Below are 21,988 nucleotides of genomic sequence, written 5' to 3'. Positions count from 1 at the left end.
CCTTTGCTCTCAGTAGGAGGTGCTGAAAATTATGTGCTGTCCAAACTCAGTGTTTGTGTTGGCTGATTGTGAGAAACTGATTTTCTTTGTTACAAGGGGAGGATTCAATGGTAGCTAGATTATATTAAAAAAAGATTTTGGTATTAAAATAAAAGCTATCAATCAAACTCAAAAATCAACATTTCTTTGGTGATACTGTTGTCTACCTACTGAGATATCTCCTTCACTATCTGTTACAATTTTCTGTGTGTTTTAAGGTAATTAAAATTTTTTTTTTCCTACAAAAAGTTTGTTTGTTTCCTCTTTCCTTTTAGGAACCAACTGTTATTTCAGCAATGAAGATTTCCACAAAGCAGGTACTTTTTATATTACTAGGAGAGATTATGTTTTAAATTTCAAAATAGAACATTTTAGATTTTTATATGATATATGACATTTAAAAAATGAAGTCATGTAGATAAGTTCCTTACTTTCATTGATATGGAAACTGAGGGTGTGAGAAATTAATGGACTTACCTAAAGTAAAACAAATTTTATACGTCAGTCAGAATTTGAACCCAGCCTCTATGACTCTCTTTTTTTCTCACACTGTTTCTACTTACATTAGATTTTAAAGAAGCAAAAAATTGCTCTCTTTTAGTAGCATGAAAAGAGGGCAGTCAGGTAGGGCTGTGGATAGAGTGCAGGGCCTGGAGTCAAGAAGACTCACTTTCCTGAGTTCAAAACTAGCCTCAGACACTTACCAGCTGTGTGACCCTGGGGAAGTCACTTAACCCTATTTTCCTCAGTTTCCTCACCTGTCAGATAAGTTGGAGAAAGAAATAGCCATCCATTCCAGTATCTTTGCCAAGAAAACCCCAAGTAGGGTCAGAAAGAGTCAGACATGAGTAAAAAACAACAACCTGAGAAGACAAAATATATTTAGATTTAGCATATGGTAAGCAAAGTCAGAACAGTTGTGATGCTTCATTGACTAATAATATGTTCTCAAAGTGCCGTGTGTATTATCTCTTTAAACCCTCACAACAACCTTGTGAAGTAGGTGTTATTTCTATCCTCATTTTACAAATGAGGAACTGAAGGTGAGAGAAGTTAAAGTGATTTGCCTAAGATGACATGGCTAGTAGATATCCACCAGAAATGAGATTTAAACTCAGGTTTTCCTCCCTCCAAGGCCAAGACTTTTGAAAACTACCTGCAAGTTTTATGTGTTTAATAATTTTTACTTAAAAAGAACTTCTTTTCTTTAGTCCTATACTTGGTGAAAAGATTAAATAAAAAATGAGTTCAAAATATAAAACTATCAATTAAACACATTTACTTTAATCATTTAAGTTAAATTTTAAGATTGTTAAAATTTATTAATAGTCACAAAACGTCTACAACTAAAATTTGAAAGGTACAGAAGAGAGAGATTGATTTTTACTTTGAAATTTTTGTGGGAGTTCATTTGGAGAGGATGAATATTCTTCTTTTGGTATCTGTAGTTTTCCAAAAATGCAAAAGGGATAAAGAAAATATCTTTGTAAAAAAGTGTCTTCTAAAAGAAATGTCTTTGACAATACAGATCTCCAAATTTTCAGCGTGGGTGCCGTCTCCTTTGATAGATACAATTCACAACCCTTTTTACTCGTTTATAGAAAATTTCAAGCATTTCTTTGACTGAAAAACATATATTCATTCATTCTGAGACCAATATTCTGGTGAACAGGCTAATTTTAGTGATGTTGCTCTTTGGACAGAACTTGAGGTCTTGCCAGGCCTCTACTCAATGTTAGTAGGACCTGTCAGAGCTAGCTTTCCATTGACGTAACTTTTGCAAACACAGTCCACTTTAAGCCATGACACATTGGAGTAGCACTTAAGTGGAGATTTAAAAGAAATATCATATCAACTTATGTTCCATCTGAAATTATATAATTATGCCTGAATGTCTATTTGTAGAAGGGCATTATTTTCTGAGACACTTAATAAGCCACCTTCTTGGTAGGGATCTTATTTTTAAAAATAATTTTGTCTACATGAGAAAGCTGTAGTTTTACTTGGAGCTCTGGAAAACAATTTTACGGTTTTAATTTTTTTTACATTTTGAAAGCTCTGAGCAAAAATTATTCTTTCCCAATTGTATATAAAGCCCCATGCTTATTAATAGTGTTTATTATTCTATGTGAGTCTTCGTTTCTCCGTTCAGATTTAATGAGTGCTTTGGCAGCACACTTAAGCAAAACAGATGATGACGAAATGATGTAGTTTTCACAAACAAGTTTTATTTTTACTTGTCATAAATTATATTTTTGTTTCCATAGTGTTGCCAGTTATTTCACATCATCTACATGCAGTTCATTAATATAAATTCATAACAATATTTTGCTGCTCAACAATTTTTTTAAATTTTTTGCTAAGCAATTATAAAAGCATTGTTTGGATTTGGAAATATGTCTTCAAAAATGTGTTTTATTAGATAGTGGATTCTTCTACACCCCTCAAAGAACTGCCATTTCAAAAGTAGGCCACTGTTACCTAGATTAACCATGCTCTGAGGAAACTTTAATAATCCAATGCAATGCTAATTGGATACTAAAAATATGACTTGGGAAAAAAATCACTTAAATTTGAGGCTCAAATTTCTCATCATAAATGAAGGTGTTGGACTAGATGATCAGTAAGGCTTCTTTCAATTCTAAAACCATATAATAAAATTAGAGTTGTAGCTGCAGCAAAACCCAAGATTGAACAATTTTAAAGCTGCCAACTACATCATTCAATGAAATAAGGAGATAAAGTGGATATGAGTGACAGTGGGAAAATAATCACTGGATAAACTGATATCCTATGTATTGATACAATTTGAGGATCATTCTTCTAGGTCTGTCTTTAATCTTATACTCTTTATTTTTTTAATTGTTAATCATGCTTTATCCCTTGAACAAGATATTAAGACTATATTTTGCTGAAATGGACATCCTCTTTCCACAAGGATATATCAAAATAGATTGATAAATAATCTCTAAGACATTTAAAGATAAAATGTGTAAGTGAGACTCATAGTGGAAATACTATTGACCTGATACTGTCATCTTACCCCTCATAAGCATGTTTTCACCTGTTCTTATGACCTAACATTTGTCAGTTGTTGGCAAGGAAATATGGGGATTTCCAGGATGGAAGCCAGACTGGCATATTTCCTCACATAATGATTTTTAATAGAATTGCCTGCCTTATATTCAACATTTTAATTTGTTACCTTCACATGTAATTTCTTTACAAGATATTGCTTATTATAAAAATACTTCACACTAAAAAAATTCTGATTTCATCAAGTAGTCAGAAAAGCTTTCACTAGTCAAAGAAGGAAGATCAATGCTCATCAAGGTTATCTCAGTGAAATACCTTATGGTTGAAAGCATTCAGCGTACTGCATTTTATTTGAACTGTCTCTGATTTTTTTTCTGACTTTGTATTTCCTCACCTTCTGGCAAGCATTAAGTTATTCTTTCAATCTTCCCTTCCTTTCAAATATTATTTTCTCTTTAAAAGCTCTACAACTGATCCAAAGTATAAAAGTCCCCTCTTAAAATGGTATGTCAATTCTTAAATACTGTCAGAGAAGAAGTGTTTTTTTTTTAAGTTTTGGTTAGTCTATTACCTAAATTGAATTTTTTTCAAAAACTGACTCGACCAACTTGGCCAGGAGTTTTCCAAAAGTATGTAAGTCCACAAGATAACTCTTCTTCATTCAAATCTGTCCCATTCTTCCCACAATGGCTTCTGAATTTCCTCCCATGAACATGTAATTGCTGTATTGGATTCAGGAACCTGCATTTAAATCTGGCTCTGCCATCTAGGTGCCAATGTATTATAGTGGATGGAAAGTGTTGGACCTGGAATCAAAGAGACCTGAGTCCAAGTCATGCCTACTCGGTATTCAGGTGTTCAGATACCTACTAGCTGTATCACCCTTCACAAGTCACTTAACCTTTCTCAACTAGACTAAGTTGTACAAGTACAAAGGTCTCCCAAGTCAAAATGCTATCCATATCCAGATAAAGAACTGATAACGATGAACTCTGAATGCAGATCGAAGCACATTTTTTTCACTTTATTTTTTCTCATGCTTTTTTCTTCTTTTGATCTGTTTATTCTTTCACTACTGCAACTATGTATAAACTGTATCAAACTGCCTACCATTTTCAGAAGAGCAGAGAGGAGGGAGAAAAATTTGATACTCAATATTTTGTAAAACTGAATGCTAAAAATTTTCTTGATATGTAACTGTGGAAAACATAAAATACTATTAGACTAAGTCTTATCATCTTGACCCTCTCACTTTTCATTTTAAAGTGCTGTTAATTAGGTTTGCAAGGATTCCAGGCAAATTTGTTTTTCCTGTTCTTTGAGCTCATCATTCCTATTTTTAAATCATGGTCTAGAAATTCAAACTGACTCTCAAAGATCATGCAATTAGGTAGCTTTTATTCGCTTCCCAGATCTACATTTTTTTCCCACAATCCTGTAAGTTCAGTTGGTATTAGTTAGAACAATGCCACCTACGTCCTCAAGATCTTTGTCAAGGACTTTATATTCTTTAGTGGGTTTTTTTAGGCTCCTTTTTCTTTTTGAAATTATCTGCATATAACCTGAAAACTCAGAGGTTTCAGGAGGATGTCTGTTATGTTCCAGATAATGTCAGATCCGTCTGCTGTATATATCAGATGGCAACATAGCTGCCTCAGTACCTCTATTTACAGAGTTATGAACCAACACTCTTCTTTCTATTGTCTCTTCTATTGTCAATACCATCCCTTACTGAATGACATCTTGCTTGATGACACCTGAGAATCCACATACTTTTGGAAGCTGCTTCTTCCAGAGTTGGTCTAGATGTCTCTTCTACAGGAAGAGTTTCATACCAATGATATAACTCTAAAATCTTCAGTGGTCTATCTCTCTTTCTGTCACATTCCTCTATCCTACTTCTTAACAATGATGATTCCATCAGAAACCATGCTTATTCTTAGTGACTACCACTGACCCTTTTTTTTTATGCTGAGCAACCATCCATTTAAATGTTTATATTGGGACTTTTGCCAGGGATTGCCATGGAGATAACTCATGGCAGGTTTACACAAAACTTTCCTAAAAACTAAGATAGTATTTGACCATTTCCTATTTTCCAATAAATCCTATCTCCTATTCCACGATTTCTTAAAAAAAAAAAACAACATAGCAACAGTGCAGTTCAGGAATTTCATCTGCAAGGTATAAGAGTATAATTTATCTTACCTGGAGGCATGAATTAATTTAAAAGATCCAGATGTTTTCCTCCTCTGCTTACTTACCTCAGGCTTTGATTCTGCCTTAGCCATACGTTGTCCCTTCACAGTCAGAAGACCATCTGGCTTGATAAAGACTACAAAAGCAAAATGGGATTTAGTAATTCTTTTGTCTCCCTTAAGCAGTAGACCTATACCTTCCTTGTCCTTCAAACAAAGTTAAAACAAATAAAAAGGAACTGATTCTGTTAACATTCTTCACCATTCTTAGCTGCTTCTAGCATCTCTGGCACTGATGCTCTTCTGGGGAACAGACACCCAAAATCCATCCATTGTGGCCACATAATAAATCAGTAAATAAAGTAGGAAAAATCTTAGGAACTGAAAGCAAATGGAAATTAGTCATGACTAACCCATAATCTAAGACTGGTTTGTATGCATATGTTCATTTTGTATAACGAATTTTAAAAAATAATAAGTATCCTAACCTGGAGAGACAGTGTAGTTTTAAATCAGAAGCCCTGGCTTAAAACCCAGCATTTCTCACTCACTACCTGTGTGACCTTCTCGTGTCATTTCACTTTTCTGGCCAAATAAAGGATTTGGACTACTACATGCTCTCCAAGGCCCCTTGTAACTCTAAATTTCTGGTCTTTATTACAGGGGTGACTTATAAAGCAATTCCATTTAAATGCTACCATTTTTATGTGTCTAGGTTTGCATCAATATGACACCTGGTTCTGCCAAATATCAATATCATTATTAAAAATAAATAGCATCTATTTAGTACTTTTAGGTTTGTAAATTGCTTTTCATATATTATCTCAACTGGTCATCACAATAACTCCCTAAGATAGGGACCATCATTATCCCCACTTTGCAGATGAGAAAACTGAAGCTTAGAGAGATCAGGTGATTTACCCAGGGTCACTCAAATAGTTAGTGTCTAGCAGTCAAGTTTAGCATTCATCTCCTATATTCTGTTGTTCAATCGCTTCTATGAATTACCAGTACTGGAATTCATTTTCCCCACCCAAAATATAATTTTTGTTAATGTACAGAGTAAGGTTTTTTGAAATTATATTTGCAAAATTTAGCCGTTATATAAATGCCTTCTTTCCACAGCAACAATTATATGTTGGTTCAGCTGCTGGAGTTGCCCAACTACCTTTACATCGGTGTGATATATATGGAAAAGCTTGTGCAGAGTGTTGCCTTGCTCGAGACCCATATTGTGCGTGGGATGGTTCCTCATGCTCTCGCTATTTTCCTACTGCAAAAAGGTAAGGTTGACAGGTACATTAATATTTGTGTATGTATATGTATATACACATATGTATATTCATATTTTTTTAAAGTTCCTTGTTAAACATCACAGGACCTATTGATTTTGCCTTAAGTTTTTTGTTGTTTTTTTAAGGTGCTTTTATTATAAGTAATACATTATAAAGGATCTTTTCCTAGGAATCAGCCAAGAAGAAGCAATCACAACAGAATATTATTTTACATGTTATATGACCGGTATTTTACAAAATACTCTCAAAAGACACTATGGAAAAACTCAGATACTCTAATCAAAGGAGCAAAAGCTTCTTCTGAATAACAAAGCAGAAAACAAAAGATTGGAATTTTCCTCAGAACACAATGGGATTAATTTATTTTGAAACACTTAAAAGTGAGTTTGGGAAATCATCAATTTTTACTGATTGTAGAAATGCCAAGCATTTATGTACATGGTCATAGTAATGTAGTTTGGTCCATTAAAATAAGGAAGCTAAATGGTCCATTGTATTAGGAGAGATATAGGCTTACTTTATTTAATCCAGGTATTAAGCTGTACAAATGACTTACCTGAAATGATATCCACAGATAGGAAGGATACAGTTGTTGAATATTAGGGCCAGCATATATGTTGATATTTCTGCTACTGTTGAGCACAGAACTTCCCTGGTCTCTTTTCGTACCACAAAGTTCTGTTGATGTTGAGGACTTCTCTGAAGAAGTCTAACAGTCTACTCTTGCTGGTTCATAGAAATGCTAGAGACCAAGTCCTTAGGGCAAATCTTTTATGAGGAAAGAAGGAAGGAAGGAAGGAAGGAAGGAAGGAAGGAAGGAAGGAAGGAAGGAAGGAAGGAAGGAAGGAAGGAAGGAAGGAAGGATAGATAGAAGGGAGGGACAGAGGGTTGAAAGGAGGAGGAAGAAAGGAAAATAGATTTCTTTTTTCCCTAGAGGATACTTAGGTCAGCAGTATCCCTTGTTTCCAAGTGTTTTATAATCTTACCTTATACACAGACTAGGGCCTTCCCTCCTTGAAATTCTGTCTGTATTACAGGGCCTACTACATTCAGATTCCTACAATAGCCAGGTTTGAGTTTGTACTTTCAAAGCTATGTCATGTAATATGTCATATGTAAAATATGTCTCATATATAATTATGTAATATATAATTAAATCATTATGGGGTATATGTGTGTGTTTGTGTGTGTGTGTGTGAGTGTATGTGTGTAGCAGCTAAGTGGAGCAGTGGATAGAATGCCATGCCTGGAATCAGTAAGACTCATTTTCCTGAGTTCAAATCTGGCCTCAGATACTTACTACCTGTGTGACCCTGGGCACATCATTTAACCCTATTTGCCTCAGTTTCTTCATCTGTAAAATGAGCTGGAGAAGGAAATGACAAAACACTCCATTATCTTTGCCAAATGGGGTCATTAAGAGTTAGACATAACTGAAAAACAACTGAACAACAACTATATGTGTGCGTCTAAAACACACACACGCACACACACATATGCACATCGTGTTCATCCTTCATTGCTGAAGAAGACCATGCCATCAGGGAAATGATGACATGACTTGCACTTGACTTTGATCCTGTGAGTAGATGCAGCTGACTGAATGCTAGCTGGGTACCTCACCTCTTCCTCTCCTGTCTGCCTCCCCCTCCCCTTCTCCTCTGCAAAGGAAGGTAAATTTGGATGGCCAAAAGTTGTCCAGTTGACTTGGGTTTTACTGGCTCCTCTTCCCTTTCCTTCCCTTTTCCCTTCCCTTCCCTTTTCCTTCCCTTCCCTTTCCTTTCCCCAGTCCTGTCTCCTATCTTGTCCCCTGTCATCCCCTGTCCTGACCTCTCCCAAAATACTAAACCTACTGCACTCTGGAACTGGGACCCCAAAGGGTCCCAGCCAAGGGCTCCTGGACTCTCCTGGCTTTAGAGTGATATATACACATAGACACAAAATGAACACAGTAAATTATTATTTTGTCTGTCATCAGGCTTTGTCATTTAGTTGCTAAGATAAAATTAGCAAGTTACCTAGGAAGACAATGTGATAGAATGGAAAGAGTCATGGCTTCAAAGTTAGAGGCTATGGCTTCATTTTCTCCCGCTACTACTGCCTACCTTTATCAGTTTCCTCATCAGTGAAATGGGACAGCTAGCTGGTTCAGTGGGTAGAGTACCAGTGCAGGAGTCAGGAGGACCTGAGTTCAAATTTCACCTCAGACACTTGACAGTCACTAGCTGTGTGACCTTGGGCAAAGGATTTTAGCCCCAGTTGCCTCATCTTGAGTCATCTCCAGTCATCCTGATGAATATCTGGTCACTGGATTCAGATGGCTCTGGAGGAGAAGTGAGGCTGGTGAGCTGCACAGCCCTCTCTCACTCAAAGCAAAGTCAAGTGCAAGTCATGTCATCATTTCTCTGATGGCATGGTCTTCTTCGGCAACGAATGATGAACACAGGAATAAGGGAGTTGTGCTAGATGATCTCTAAGATCCCTTAGAGCTCTAATTCTAAACTTCTGCGATTCTATTTGGAATATAGTATATCACAAAGCAAATTAGACTTACAACTGTATTCTTGTATGACAAATTATCATCACTGAATAGCTATTTGTTATTTTGCTTTCATTTATATAATCTTTTTGTCAGAGCATTCCATTCCATGAAAGGCCTGGAAATACTTGGTGAGGCTTTCTGTTTTCTTAGCTCCTACCCCGTTTCCCAACCCTAGAGATATCTTAATTATACCACCCAGTATACCGACACTACCACCCCTACTTACAAACCTATACTTTACAGCTCCCATTTCTACTGATGGAGTTCAGACCAAGAACTCATTTTTTCTCTGTCCCTTCCTTTAGTTTCTACTGTCTTCTCCTTGAGGCTTTTTTCCCTTTCTCACAACTCATCCCAGGCTCTGGAGAAAAAAAAAAATCTTTGTGCTATAATTTTATCTCCAAAATAAACTCCAGGTTCTGGAGTCTTTTCTCCTTTTACACAGAAATAGTCTTCTCCCACCCAAGGAAATGCCTCCAGTTTGCTCTGGGACCAACCAAGGACCCTAATCATCTCCTTGCCATATTTCCTCTACTTAAAGTTAGTATAGAAGGATTTAAATCACTTTAGGATACTAGGAAACTTTGTCTCTAACCTCTCTGAAAGTAGGCATGCCTGCAAGGCATTTTTATCTCTAACATGAACTCTGTGGAGTCTGGAAGGAAAAGGAAATCCCAGCTAGATACAAAAGCTGCTAGGGACATCAGAGTTGCTATTATATTAACTACATAGTCACCATTTATCCACTAGGGGCACTGTTAGCCACTTGTCTGATATGATGCATAATAATAACTAGGCATTTGTAATTCCACTCTGACTCTACCAGTTACATGTTTTACCTAATACAGAAGGCTTTCAGGAAAATAACTAACTTTTTCTATGGTTGTCAAAGAGCTGACAACCTTTGTGTCCCAGTTCTGCCCCTTCTGCGGGTTGTAGTGTCTGTAGACACTTAGTAGAGACCTTACTGGTTGGTATGGTCTATGTGAATTTATATATTCTCTTGACTTAGTCTCTAAGTACCAGAAAAATCTACCCTCTTCCCTTTGTGCTGAATTTTAATAAAATCAAATGCAAACAAAAAGCCACTCCTCAGGGTGCATATCTGTGGCTTCTCCCAAAGCCATAAAGTCTTTAGGCTATTAGATATGCACCAAACACAGGAATACTAGGAATATGGTTGAGGTACTTAGATTTATACCTCCCTCTCAGAGGCTCCCACTAGGAGCCATCAAATTCCCCTATGCTGTTGTTACATTTATGGCCCCCTAATGTGTTAATGTCAATTAAGGAAACTAGAAACCTGGAACACTTACTAAAGCTGTGGGTGACCTTGAAGACAATGAGGCTTCTTTTCCTTACTCATTGTTCTGTCACTGAGACCTGTCATCTGATCCTACAAGTGCTTCCCAGAATGTCTTGCCTATGGGCTGGGCTGCATAAGACCCTGATTCTTCCTTCTCCTTATTCCTCAGTAGTGGAACAGCATACTGGACTTAAAGAAAAACTTAGGTAACAAAGAAATCCTTCTCATCCTTGAACCTCCTATTCCCAGATGCCACATCCTCCATCTGTTGCATCTCAGAATCTCCTTTTTCCACCATCTCCTAATTTCTTCCTATGTCTATGGATCCAGGATTACACCTCAATGAGTAAGTGCCACAGAATAAGTCAGTGGATGGGGGAAGGAGGAGATTACAATACTGCCTACACATATGAACACAGTCTTTACCCTAAGACTATAGACATTTAGATTATTTACTTGAATATCTAAATAAATCTGTGATTTCATCAATGTAGTTATTTCTTCCATTGATGTATAGTTTATAACCCATCCATGTCTTCTCAATTCATAAATCCTTATCCATGTTCAAAACCTTCTTCTTAGAGGATCAGCTCAACATTCTGGAGGCATTCAAGTCAACAGTTCTTAATCTGAAATCTTAAAAGGAAATTGATAATTGGTTTCCTTTGTAGTTCTATAAAGTTTATTTCAGTCATTTAAAAATATTATAAGGTGTTCATATGATAGCTTTACTGGACCACTGAAGGAGTCCATAACAACCCCCTCCCCTCAAAAAAGAGCCTCTGGACTCCAGGAGTTCACATTTAGCCATGCTGAACTGTGAAAGAAACCTCTACTAACCAAAAGCGGCTACACTAACGAGTATATCTATCATAAGCTCAACTGAAATCTGCATCAGAAAGCAACTTGTGAAAAGATTCGAAACATCTAACAAAACAATAACATTATGTAAAATCTCATTTTTTATTGCCAGTAGCTCCAAATATAAGTGCAACATGGGAGTTGAGATGTTACGTGTAAGAAAAACATGTTAAATTTCCATATTCATGGGTGATAGGGATGCATCTTGTGATATCATTGGTAAAGGGAACTCCAGAATGACTCATTTCTCCCCCAAGTACATATCACAACATTCCCTTTGATTAGAACCTCAGAGTTGAATTGAACACAAATTCAGTGGCTTACCCAGGCTCACACAGCCAGTGTGTGAGTCAGAGGGGGGAAATAAACCTGTATTTTTCTGACTCCAGAGTCTACGCTCACTCTACTATGAATTGTGCTTCTAACTGTGAACTACTATTGAATGTTAAGAAATGTTTACAAATTGCAAAATGCTACTTACAGCACAAAGGTCACCTTAATTATTTACTAGTCATTTTTCAATCCTATTTGACTCTTTGTGACTCCGTCTGGAGTTTTCTGGGCAAAGATACTGGAGTAGTTTGCTATTTCCATCTCCAGCTCATTTCGTAGATAGGGAAACTGAGACAAACAGGCTGAAGTAATTTGCCCCAGGTCTTACAGCTAGAGAGTTTCTGAAGCCAGAGTGGAATCCGCAAAGATGAGTCTTCCTCACTGCAGGCTCATCACTCTATCCACTAGGCTACCTAGCTGCCCAAGTATTTACTTACTGTGTGTCTAATACTGTATTGAATGTTAGGGAAAAACACAGGGGCCAAAAAGGGCATTTGCCTTCATGAAGCTTAGATTTTAGTTAGGAAAAGAATACATATATACCTAAATCAAACCTTGACTGTTATTTACGAATTATATGACCTAAGAAAATTACTTTGGCTCTCTGGACCTCATCTCTATCTGTAAAAAGAGTGAAATGACCTAAATGATGATCAAGGTCACTTATCTTCTCAAATATTTTGGTACTCTGAAAGGAAGCATCTCATTGTCCAAAGTTTTTCTGCACCCACCTACAGCTCCAAATAACAGTCCATAATTTTTGCTGATATCTGACACTGAGTAATCCTAAAAGATTCATTTTGTCAATGATAATTGAGAAAACACATAAGCCTTGTATCATAAATCTAGTGTAAGCTATGAAAATTAAACTACACATGCATTCAGAAAAAGGATCAGCTGAAAAAGAATGCCTCAAGTGTCTTCAGTTTGAATCTAAGCTGCTTGAAAGTTCCAATTGTTTCATAATTTGTCTTTGTCTTGTCAGTGCTTAGCACAAAATAGGTGCTGTCTTATAATAGGTGCTAAGTAAATACCTGAAGAATGATTCTATTATCCTTAGTTAAATATGTTCTTAAACCACATTTATTTCAAGGAATTCAAGTATTTCTTCAATAGAAAGGGTATTAAAAGTTTGATATGGATAATATTAGCTATGTATATGAGTGTGTACATGTATGTATATATGCACACATCTATATGGTGATATGTATTACATACTATATAACGTATAGCAAAAATGTTTATGACAATATGGTTTTTTCTCACAATAAGCTGATAAGGTAGATGTGAAAAGTAACAGTAGCCCCATTTTACAGATGAAGAAACTAGAACTCAAAGGATAGGTGGTTTGCCATACGGTTAATGTGTCAGAAGTGGTATTAGAATCTAGGTCTCTCCTGATTGCAGCCCCAGAGCTAGTTCTGTTTCACCCAATGTCCCCATTTAAGAATACAACTTTCTAAAAGCAAGTATTTATTTAGAAAACTCTTGCTGATAAAATGTTTTGCAAGAAGTTGGGGAAAAAATAGGTGGGACAGGTTTCTTTAGTACTACCTTATGAACTAGTTGGTTCTTGATAAAAAAAGAGTTGTAGGTTCTCATATTAATGCTGTTCTGAAATCCATTCATAAAGGTCCTGATCTTCAACTTAAAAATCAAAATGAAATTGATTGGCTTTTGCTATGTTACTATAATCTTTAAAAACATAAATTATAAGTATCTGATGATAGAAAATGCCTTGTATCAGGCATACACGGTCCCCTTAGTCCTCTTCACATTTTCTTCTTTGCAGGTAAATTGTTGTTTACCCTCTCCTGATGTTGGCAGGTTAATATTAAAAATCTGAACCTCAGTGAAGAGATGAATGTATCACTGATCAAAGATATCATGGATAATTTACTATATTGCAACATGACAGTGATTATGAGGATAAAAATGATAGTCATTTAAAACTAAAATTTCATGCTTCCTAAGTACTTTTTTGTGAGGCAGCTAGGTAGTACAGACCTGGACTTAGGAAGACTCATCTTCCTGATTTCAAATGTGGCCTCAGACACTTACTAGCTATGTGACCCTGCCCAAGTCACTTAACCTATTTGCCTCAGTTCCCTTCTCTGTAAAGTGAGCTGGAGAAGGAAATGACAAAACCATTCTAGTATCTTTGCCAAGAAAACCCTAAATGGGGTCACGAAGAGTCAGACATGACTAAAAAAGCGAGTGGACAGCAGCAAAAAGTGCTTTTTGCTGTAGGGGGCAAAAAAAAAAAAATAAAGGATTCAAAAGCAATTGAGCTTGGAACTGAAGTTGAATAGACACTTCTATCCTTTGAAAGTTCACACACTATCCCACAATTTACTAGTAACCCACTAAAGAATTGGTTCATATTAGAATTTGGAAGGAGTTGATAGAAGAAGTTTTTAAAAAATGGTCCTTAGCATATCTATCACAAATTGAACATTTAATGTCATGAAGTAGTTGAACTATATTTACTGAATTCCTTTAGACTATAAAAGTGTAAGGAATTATCATTAACACCTTTCCCTTTCATTGTAGACACATTCTACTTAATCCATATCACTTGTCTGGCATGATGTTTTTGGAAGGAGATTTTTTTAGAAGCTTTAGCTTATATTTTCTCCCCATTAATTGCATTTTCAAAGTGCCTAAATGACAGTTGAGAGTCTTCTCAGATGCTTTGTGGTTCGTGTTTCACAAGTTCCCATGTTGGCTTAATTTTGAAATGTGTGACATTTGTTCGATATCCTCGCTAATTCTACAAATAGAATTCTATAAATATGTTTGTCTTTGGAATTTATGAATGCAGTAACAGAATCTATGTTAGCAGCTTGAAATGGTCTTCATGTGACTTCTTTTCAATTACAGAGAGAGAAGTTTTAGAGTGGGAAATTACCATTAAATTAGGAAGTAGAAAAAACATAGGCCAGAGTATCCTCACTTTTTTCAGTCCATTACACAGAGTTGTCGGTCACTCCACACAATTTCCCCTCAACCACTAGGTTTATATACATACCTACACAGAGATCACTCCTTCCTCCTTTCAGTTGGTTACTAGCATACTCACCCCAGTCAAAAATATAAGGGAGTGAGGAAATCCAGAACACTCCACATCAAAGATGTCTCTTTGAGAACCAAAGTGTTTTGATGCTTTGGATAGGGATCTAAATTATTCAGTCCATTTTCCTGTCAGGTCAGAGATTCTACGCTTCATCGACTTAGGACAGTTTCTTCAACCCTAAAAAATGTAAAAATGTTCACTTTGTGTGATTATTTGTCTTACAAGACACAATATACAAAAAAATGCTACATTTCACATGATTTACAGATGGTGTTTATACTGTGACTTCTAGCTGAGAAATGAAAAATATTTTGCAAAAATCCTGGAAAATTTTTGTATCCCTCACACAGGATCTACTCAAGGGCTCAGGAAATGATTCCTTAATAAATGAATATAAGTATTCCATGCCTAAAGGAATGTGATAGTTATGGAAATAAGAAAATTCAAAAATGAACAATTCTTTAGAGCAAAAGAAGAAATGTATATAGGAAATGAAATTGTTTATACTCCTCATATCGTTGGGTTACATGTACTTCTCCTCCCATCCATCCTTTCTTTCAACCTTCTCTATTTCCTTTTACTGTATTGGTAATGATTCATCCTAATTTTATGAACCCCATATTCAAATGAACCTAAACCATGGTGATTAATGTGAATGAGATTTATTCAGCATCTACTATGTGCCAGACACTGTACTAGATCCTGGGAGTACAAGTAAGATAGACATTGTACTCAATACCTTTCAGCACATGTTGGGGGAGACAGGGAGAAGAGGGGGTCAAGGAAGGGAGTTTTATTCTGAGGAATCACAAGTTTTGTGAGTAGAATCACAGGGCAGTGAACTGTCACTCCCTATCCAGTAACAATGGTAGTAATGATTTGAATACTGTTCCCAGAGTAATAGACGAGGAGAAAGGCATGATGATAAAGATGACAAAATGCCTATGCTGTATAACTGAACATGGTCCATTTTCCTGCTGGATGACTAGACAGGATGTGAAACCTGTCCTGTGACTGGCTACAAATAGTGAGTTAGTTTGTTTTACTCACTTGCCTGCCTTTCCTTCTATGTGTAACCTTGGGAACTTCATATAAATTTTCTAAGCCTCAGTGCCCCATTTGTAATTTATTGATTTAGAATAAATGGGCACACCATACACACAAACACACACACACACAGAGGAGAGAGAGAGAGATGGAGAGAGAGACAGAGGCAGACAGAGAGACAGAGAGACAGAGAGAGACAGGGGCAGTGAGGTGGTGCAGTAGATAAAGTGCTGACCCTGGAGTCAGGAGGACCCAAGTTCAAATTTGGTCTCAGATCCTAGCTGTGTGACCCTGTGCAAATTGCTTAACCCTGTCTGCCTCCATTTCCTCATCTGTAAAATGAACTGGAGAAAGAAATGGCAAACCACTCCAAGTATCCTTGCCAAGAAAATCCCAAAAGGGATCACAAAAAGTAGAATAGGACAACAAATACATGATCCTCTGATCCAATCAGCCCAGTTTAGCTCCAGGGCAAAGTCCTAAAGTTGAATGGATCCAATAATAGTCTCTGTGGGTGAGAGAGGTGCATATATGTATATTTTAATTTACCATAGCTTTAGAAATGGAGGTAATAAAGGAACATGACCACAATAGAGAGAAGAGAGAACAGAGAAGGTAGGAAAGCAGGGCAGAGTCATGAGGAAGGTGAAAAGAGTGACAACTCAGAAGATATAAACTAATGGGGACATTATTTAGGAATAAATACTATTTTCCTGAGGTCTTCCATTGGAATTATTTGTGAAATTCTTTCAGATCAGTAGGTGAGCAATTTTCTCATAGCTCTCATTTTAAAATTTAATAGGGACTGGGGATTTTTCATTTTTGTTTTAGAGCTTCACTTTGTTAAAAAGTAAATGCAAAAATATCACTCAGCATACACTTGAGTGAATTGCCTTTTGGGAAGATTAAAGAACAATGGAACGTGCAGTTGTTTGTTCCTTTGTTTTTCCACTCCTAAAATGTGGGCAGTAAAAGGAATTAGCTGTACCATCTGGAAAAGCAGAAGCTATCAACAATAAGGAAGGAGTAGCTTTAATGTAAACTGGTAGGACTGCATTTTTGTTTCATAAGGCAGTCTGTTTTTGTGTAGCTGTGATACTGTTCTGTTATCTAACTCCACTCTCTGCTCCGCCAAGGCTTCCACTGAATGCTGGGGTTGAATTCAATGCTGAATAAAACACCTGTGGGGGTGAACTGTTTTTTTTTTTCAGTCACAGTCATTTGGGATAAAAAGAAAGAGAAGAGAAATGTCCCCCAAAGGGAAGACAGAAAGGGGAAGGGGAGGGAGGGAGGGAGGGAGGAAGGAAGGAAGGAAGGAAGGAAGGAAGGAAGGAAGGAAGGAAGGAAGGAAGGAAGGAAGGAAGGAAGGAAGGAAGGAAGGAAGGAAGGAAGGAAGGAAAAGGAAGGAAGAGAAAGAAAGAGAAAATCAGGTTAAAAAAGAATCCTCTTGTTCAAATCATTACATATCAATGGAAAGATAATTTTTGAAGAAGCATACGGGACTGATGGGTAAAAGAAGCTGCATTTGTTGAAAGTTTTCCCTGTACATTAAATTAACCAATTCATGAAAATGTAAGAAAAGTCATATTTTATCTCTCCTTGAGTTTAGACTTTAGGAAAATACCTGCCTGGACCCCTGTTTTGAGCCTGTCACATTCTTAGCATAAATCATTCTTATTTATGAGCCTTCTCAATCAAGCCTCCATTTGTTAAAGAATTTGTTGTTGTTGTAGCTATGTCCAACTCTTTGTGACCCCGTGGCATGCCAGGCTCTTCTGTCCTCCACTGTCTTCTGAAGTCTGTCCAAGCTCATTTGTTTTTTTCCATGACATTATCTATCCATCTCATCCCCCTCTCCTTTTGTCTTTTTGCCTCCTTGTTAAAACATGATACTCATTTAAATCCCTCTGTGTTTCCTCAAAATTTCAATTAGCCCTAGCCTGTAGGGGATGAATTCAAGGTTCCTGTTTATTGCCATTCTACAGACCAAACCATGAATTCTTTGTAATGAATATTTTGAAAGACTTATATTCTCATCGTAAACTAGTACAATTGTAACACATTTGATTATTTGGGAGCTCACACTGACAAGTGCAACAAACGGCTGTGTTCTAGTCAAAAACCACATCACTTTGCTTCAGATTCCGAGAGTTGCTTATGTTTGCTTCCTGACTTCATAAACAAACATCGAAGGAGTGTCAAATAGAAATCCAATAACCCATTTTCTGATGTAATGTTTTTAGACGCACAAGAAGACAAGATATACGCAATGGAGATCCACTGACTCACTGCTCAGACCTACAGCATCATGGTAAGTCACTATTGAGAAATGTGTATTCACACAGGTGCACATGCCAACACACACAAGTACTTTCCTTTGTATATCCAGCTGAGGTAAAGATACTTAGTGAAATGCAGAAGCATACAAAGAGAGCAAAAGACCTTCAAGACAAGCAAATCCATTAAACCTGGAAGATTCAATTCAACAACATTTATTAAGTACTTACTTTGGTCGAGGCAGTATGGTCATTGGAGGGGGGGAATGGGGCAAAGAGGGAAGGAGGGAAAGGGAATAGGAGGATGGAGAGAGAGGGGATGAGGGAGAGGAAGAAGGAGAGGGAGAGGGAGAGGGAGAGGGAGGGAGGGAGGGAGGGAGGGAGGGAGGGAGGGAGGGAGAGAGAGAGAGAGAGAGAGAGAGAGAGAGAGAGAGAGAGAGAGAGAGAGAGAGAGAATGAATGAGAAAATTCTCTGCCCTAAGTAGTTTACTTCTCCTGGGGAATACAATAAATATACAATCAGACAGAAGTGAAAAACAAACAAATGCATGAATATGAGAGTTTTTTTTAATTACAAACATCCGAATAAAACATTTTAGATTACAACATGATTTCATAGAGACTGAATTCTAATAATTTCATTAACAGACTGAAGACTTATAATTATAGGCATTCTTATGAACTAATCCTATGGAATAATTCATGACAAAAATGAGTATAAAGCCATGGCAAGGAACAAACTAGAACTTGAAGGGAAAAAAATTCATCTGTTTCAATGGTTAATTGATAAATTAATAAAATGTCAGACAGGCTTTTTTTGTTAGTACGCCTAACAACTTGAACTGTGCCATAGTTTTCCCAAAAAATGTTTAAGATAATTAACGGTCATACTCATACTGTATTTGCAGTGTATTTCATTATAATGAAGTTTTAGGTTAAGTCAATTCTAACATGGGCTTTCGGAAAGTGTCAAGGCCTGTCTCAGCAAGTAACTAGTTCTTATTTATCCAAAAATATTAGGAATTGTTTCCCTTTGTGAAAAGAACAATGGGATTATACCTCCCTCTGCTGGGGAAAATATTGTTTGATTTTTGGTGACATCATTGATGTTTAATTAAAATTGCTTTGACATACCCATAAACAGAGACGGAGAAAATTTTGAAAATGTAAGTTTTAATGATTTTAAGTCAATATCGTATAATTTATTTCCTTATTTTGCATCATGGTCACAACAGCCAAGTTTTTTCATAGTAAAGTTAACCAAACTTTATTTATTTGTTACCTCATATGAAATTTTAAAAGAAGTCAATCATTGTAAGCATAAAATTGATATTTTGCTAATGCATGAAAATTCAATACAAAAGAAAACACCCTCCACAAAGAGCATGTGATCACATAATTCAGTCCAAAGCAGATGGAAATTTCCCAAAATCTGACTTAAGACTGTAATATTTTTAAAAATATAATTGTATTTTCACTGTAATGCAGGTATTGCACAGGGAATTCAAAAAGTTGGATTTCTAATGGAGTTTTGGCAAATGTTTTGATAAACTGAAATGGCAACATTCAAGGGTGAGACAGTACCCCCTGCTTCAGAGAGAGAGTAGAACTGGTCCATATACAAACATTCTGCGTTGGCCTGGAAGCAGTATTGAATGCTAAGACGTTACAGTTCTACAGTCTCTCAGAAACAGGTCCCCTAACGTCTTCCATGTTGGTTACACTATCTTAGGTACTCTAGGTATGTGCCAACCCCTCACTGCACTTTCCTTTAATTCAAAGAAGCAAACATAATTTAACGATTTGTGGAGATCTTCTGGTTCTGAAGAACTCAATGTTGGATTCCAGCACTGAATCTTGCCTTCAATTCCAAGCAGTATTCTCAAACAAGAAGGGTAATTTATAATTTGAAAAATGTATGCACATATGGATTTACTGCAGAGCAGATTTAGTTATTTGTTTAACACTATTACAGGTACTTGGGAGAAAAGACAAATTTGCACAAAATCTCAGAAATTAGAATGTTATTAAAATCACATCCCAGGTTATGTTTGTTTTGTCAAGTGGATCAGTAGCTGCATTTTATGTTAAAGAAAAGGCTACAGGTACTCCCAGCTTATTTAGTCTTTTTATATATATTTGTGTGTGTGTGTGTATTATATAGAAAAATAGGGGGAGCAGAGTTTCGACTTACTTTCCTGATGAAAATTCATTCCCCCAAAGGCGAACATAATTTGAAGCGTTCTATTTGCTACTTTAAAAAAAATTTTTTTTATTCTTATATTGGAAGTAATGATACAGATAGGGAACCAAACAAGAGTTTATACCAATAAAAGATTTAGGAAAGCACAGGTAGATATTTCTTGCTTTCAAATATGAGTGGAAGTTTCAGTAAGAATATTTATTTTTTAGCGTCAGATACCTAAAGACTTCATTGTTTGTTGTTTGAAACATTCTTCTATGTTCATCTCAAATAAATTAGTAGACTAGTTTTTACTATATTTGGAGTAAGAAAGATATTATTGGTTCTACAATGTCATAGCAAAACTCATAAGGGATCTTTACCAAACCACTGGTTAACCACTTTGAAGTTTTGCAAATATTTTAATTTTTTCAGCCTTTATACAACCAGGTTAAGTTTTATAATAATTATAGCTTATGATCATAAATTTCATGAGAGTTCAATAGGTATTAATTGATTATATTAAAGAATCCGGTGAGATTGTTGTCATATTTTTCAGTTATATCTGTCTCATCATGACCTCATTTGGATTTTCTTGGCAAAGATACTGGAGTGGTTTGCTATTTCCTTTTCCTGCTTATTTTACAGATGAGGAAACTAAGTCAAATAGGGTTAAGTGATTTCCCCAGGGTTATATGGCTAGTAAGTGTCTGAGGCCAGATTTCAACTCAGGAGAAAGAGTCTTCCTGACTCCAGGCCTAGCATTCTATCCACTCTGCTATCTAGCTGCCCATCTGGTAAGTTAGATGAGCATAATACTTTAAAAACCTTAGAAGGAGGTAATAAGTGAATAAGTAAAGTACTTATGTTATGTGCTAAAGCACGACTTCCAACAATACAGCATAATGTCTAGTTTGAAAGTCAGAAGCAGCTTGCCATTCTTTTCCACTTCCATTCCGTTTAGGGAAGTGGAATTAGCTGTCTTTGGTAATGGATTGGTTGTCAGAACAGAGTTGGTGAAAACTGCATAACATCAGTGCAATAACGAAGGAGCTAAAGTTTGACAAACTATCCTAGGTCATCTCATCCATTAACATTTAGATTGTAAGTCTCTTGGAGGCAGACATATTTTTTAGTTCTGTTATTTTTATTATGAAAATTATTTCTTTTTATTTTGCATAATTAATAATACCTAAGTAGTATTTAATATTTTTAACAAATATTTATTTAGTTGAATTTGGAACCAAAAAATTTGCATGTTCTTTTTTCCTCTCTTCTCTCCAACTCAGATGTACTTTTGGGTTACTATTACAATGCTCATTTACTCCATCCTCCCAGTTTTGGGAAGAAATATATCTTAACCAATTGACCTAGGAAGGACAAATATCAATATCAAAAGTTTCATAAGTCTGGAATGGACCTTGGAAATCGTTGAATTCAACCCCCTTAATTTTATAGTTGAGCAAACTGATGGTGAAAGAGATTAAGTGACTCACCCAAGGTGAAACAGCTAGTGAATGGACAAGACTGGATTAGAACTCATTATAAAGCCAGTGCCCTTTCCACTGTGTCAGGATGATGAATTATAGTTTCAGAAGAGATTCTATAACCTTTCCCTTAATCCAGTGGTAACAATGATGTCATCAGGAAGTTATTACTCTTGCCTAACCTAAATTTTCCATGTCATAACAATTATTGTTTTCAATAGAGGCTAAAATCTAATATATTTTCTAGATCCTCATTGGTAAAACAGTATTTAGACTATATTCTCTAAGGCCCTTTTGAGGTCCAAATTCT

At 36.2% G+C, this 21,988-nt stretch overlaps 1 protein-coding gene across 1 annotated transcript in view; it reads left to right on the top strand.

Moving 5' to 3' along the window:
* The window catches only part of SEMA3A (semaphorin 3A), a 524,728-nt gene that overhangs the window by 480,949 nt on the left and 21,791 nt on the right, over nucleotides 1-21,988 (top strand). Inside the window, 3 exon segments of the mRNA XM_072653227.1 lie at nucleotides 315-356; nucleotides 6,399-6,556; nucleotides 17,977-18,044. Of these exon segments, the coding sequence (XP_072509328.1) occupies nucleotides 315-356; nucleotides 6,399-6,556; nucleotides 17,977-18,044 (268 nt within the window).

Source organism: Notamacropus eugenii, chromosome 3 (genome assembly GCF_028372415.1).
Source record: "Notamacropus eugenii isolate mMacEug1 chromosome 3, mMacEug1.pri_v2, whole genome shotgun sequence".
Classification (NCBI taxonomy): Eukaryota; Metazoa; Chordata; class Mammalia; order Diprotodontia; family Macropodidae; genus Notamacropus; species Notamacropus eugenii.
This window is presented reverse-complemented; position numbering and strand designations above follow the sequence as displayed.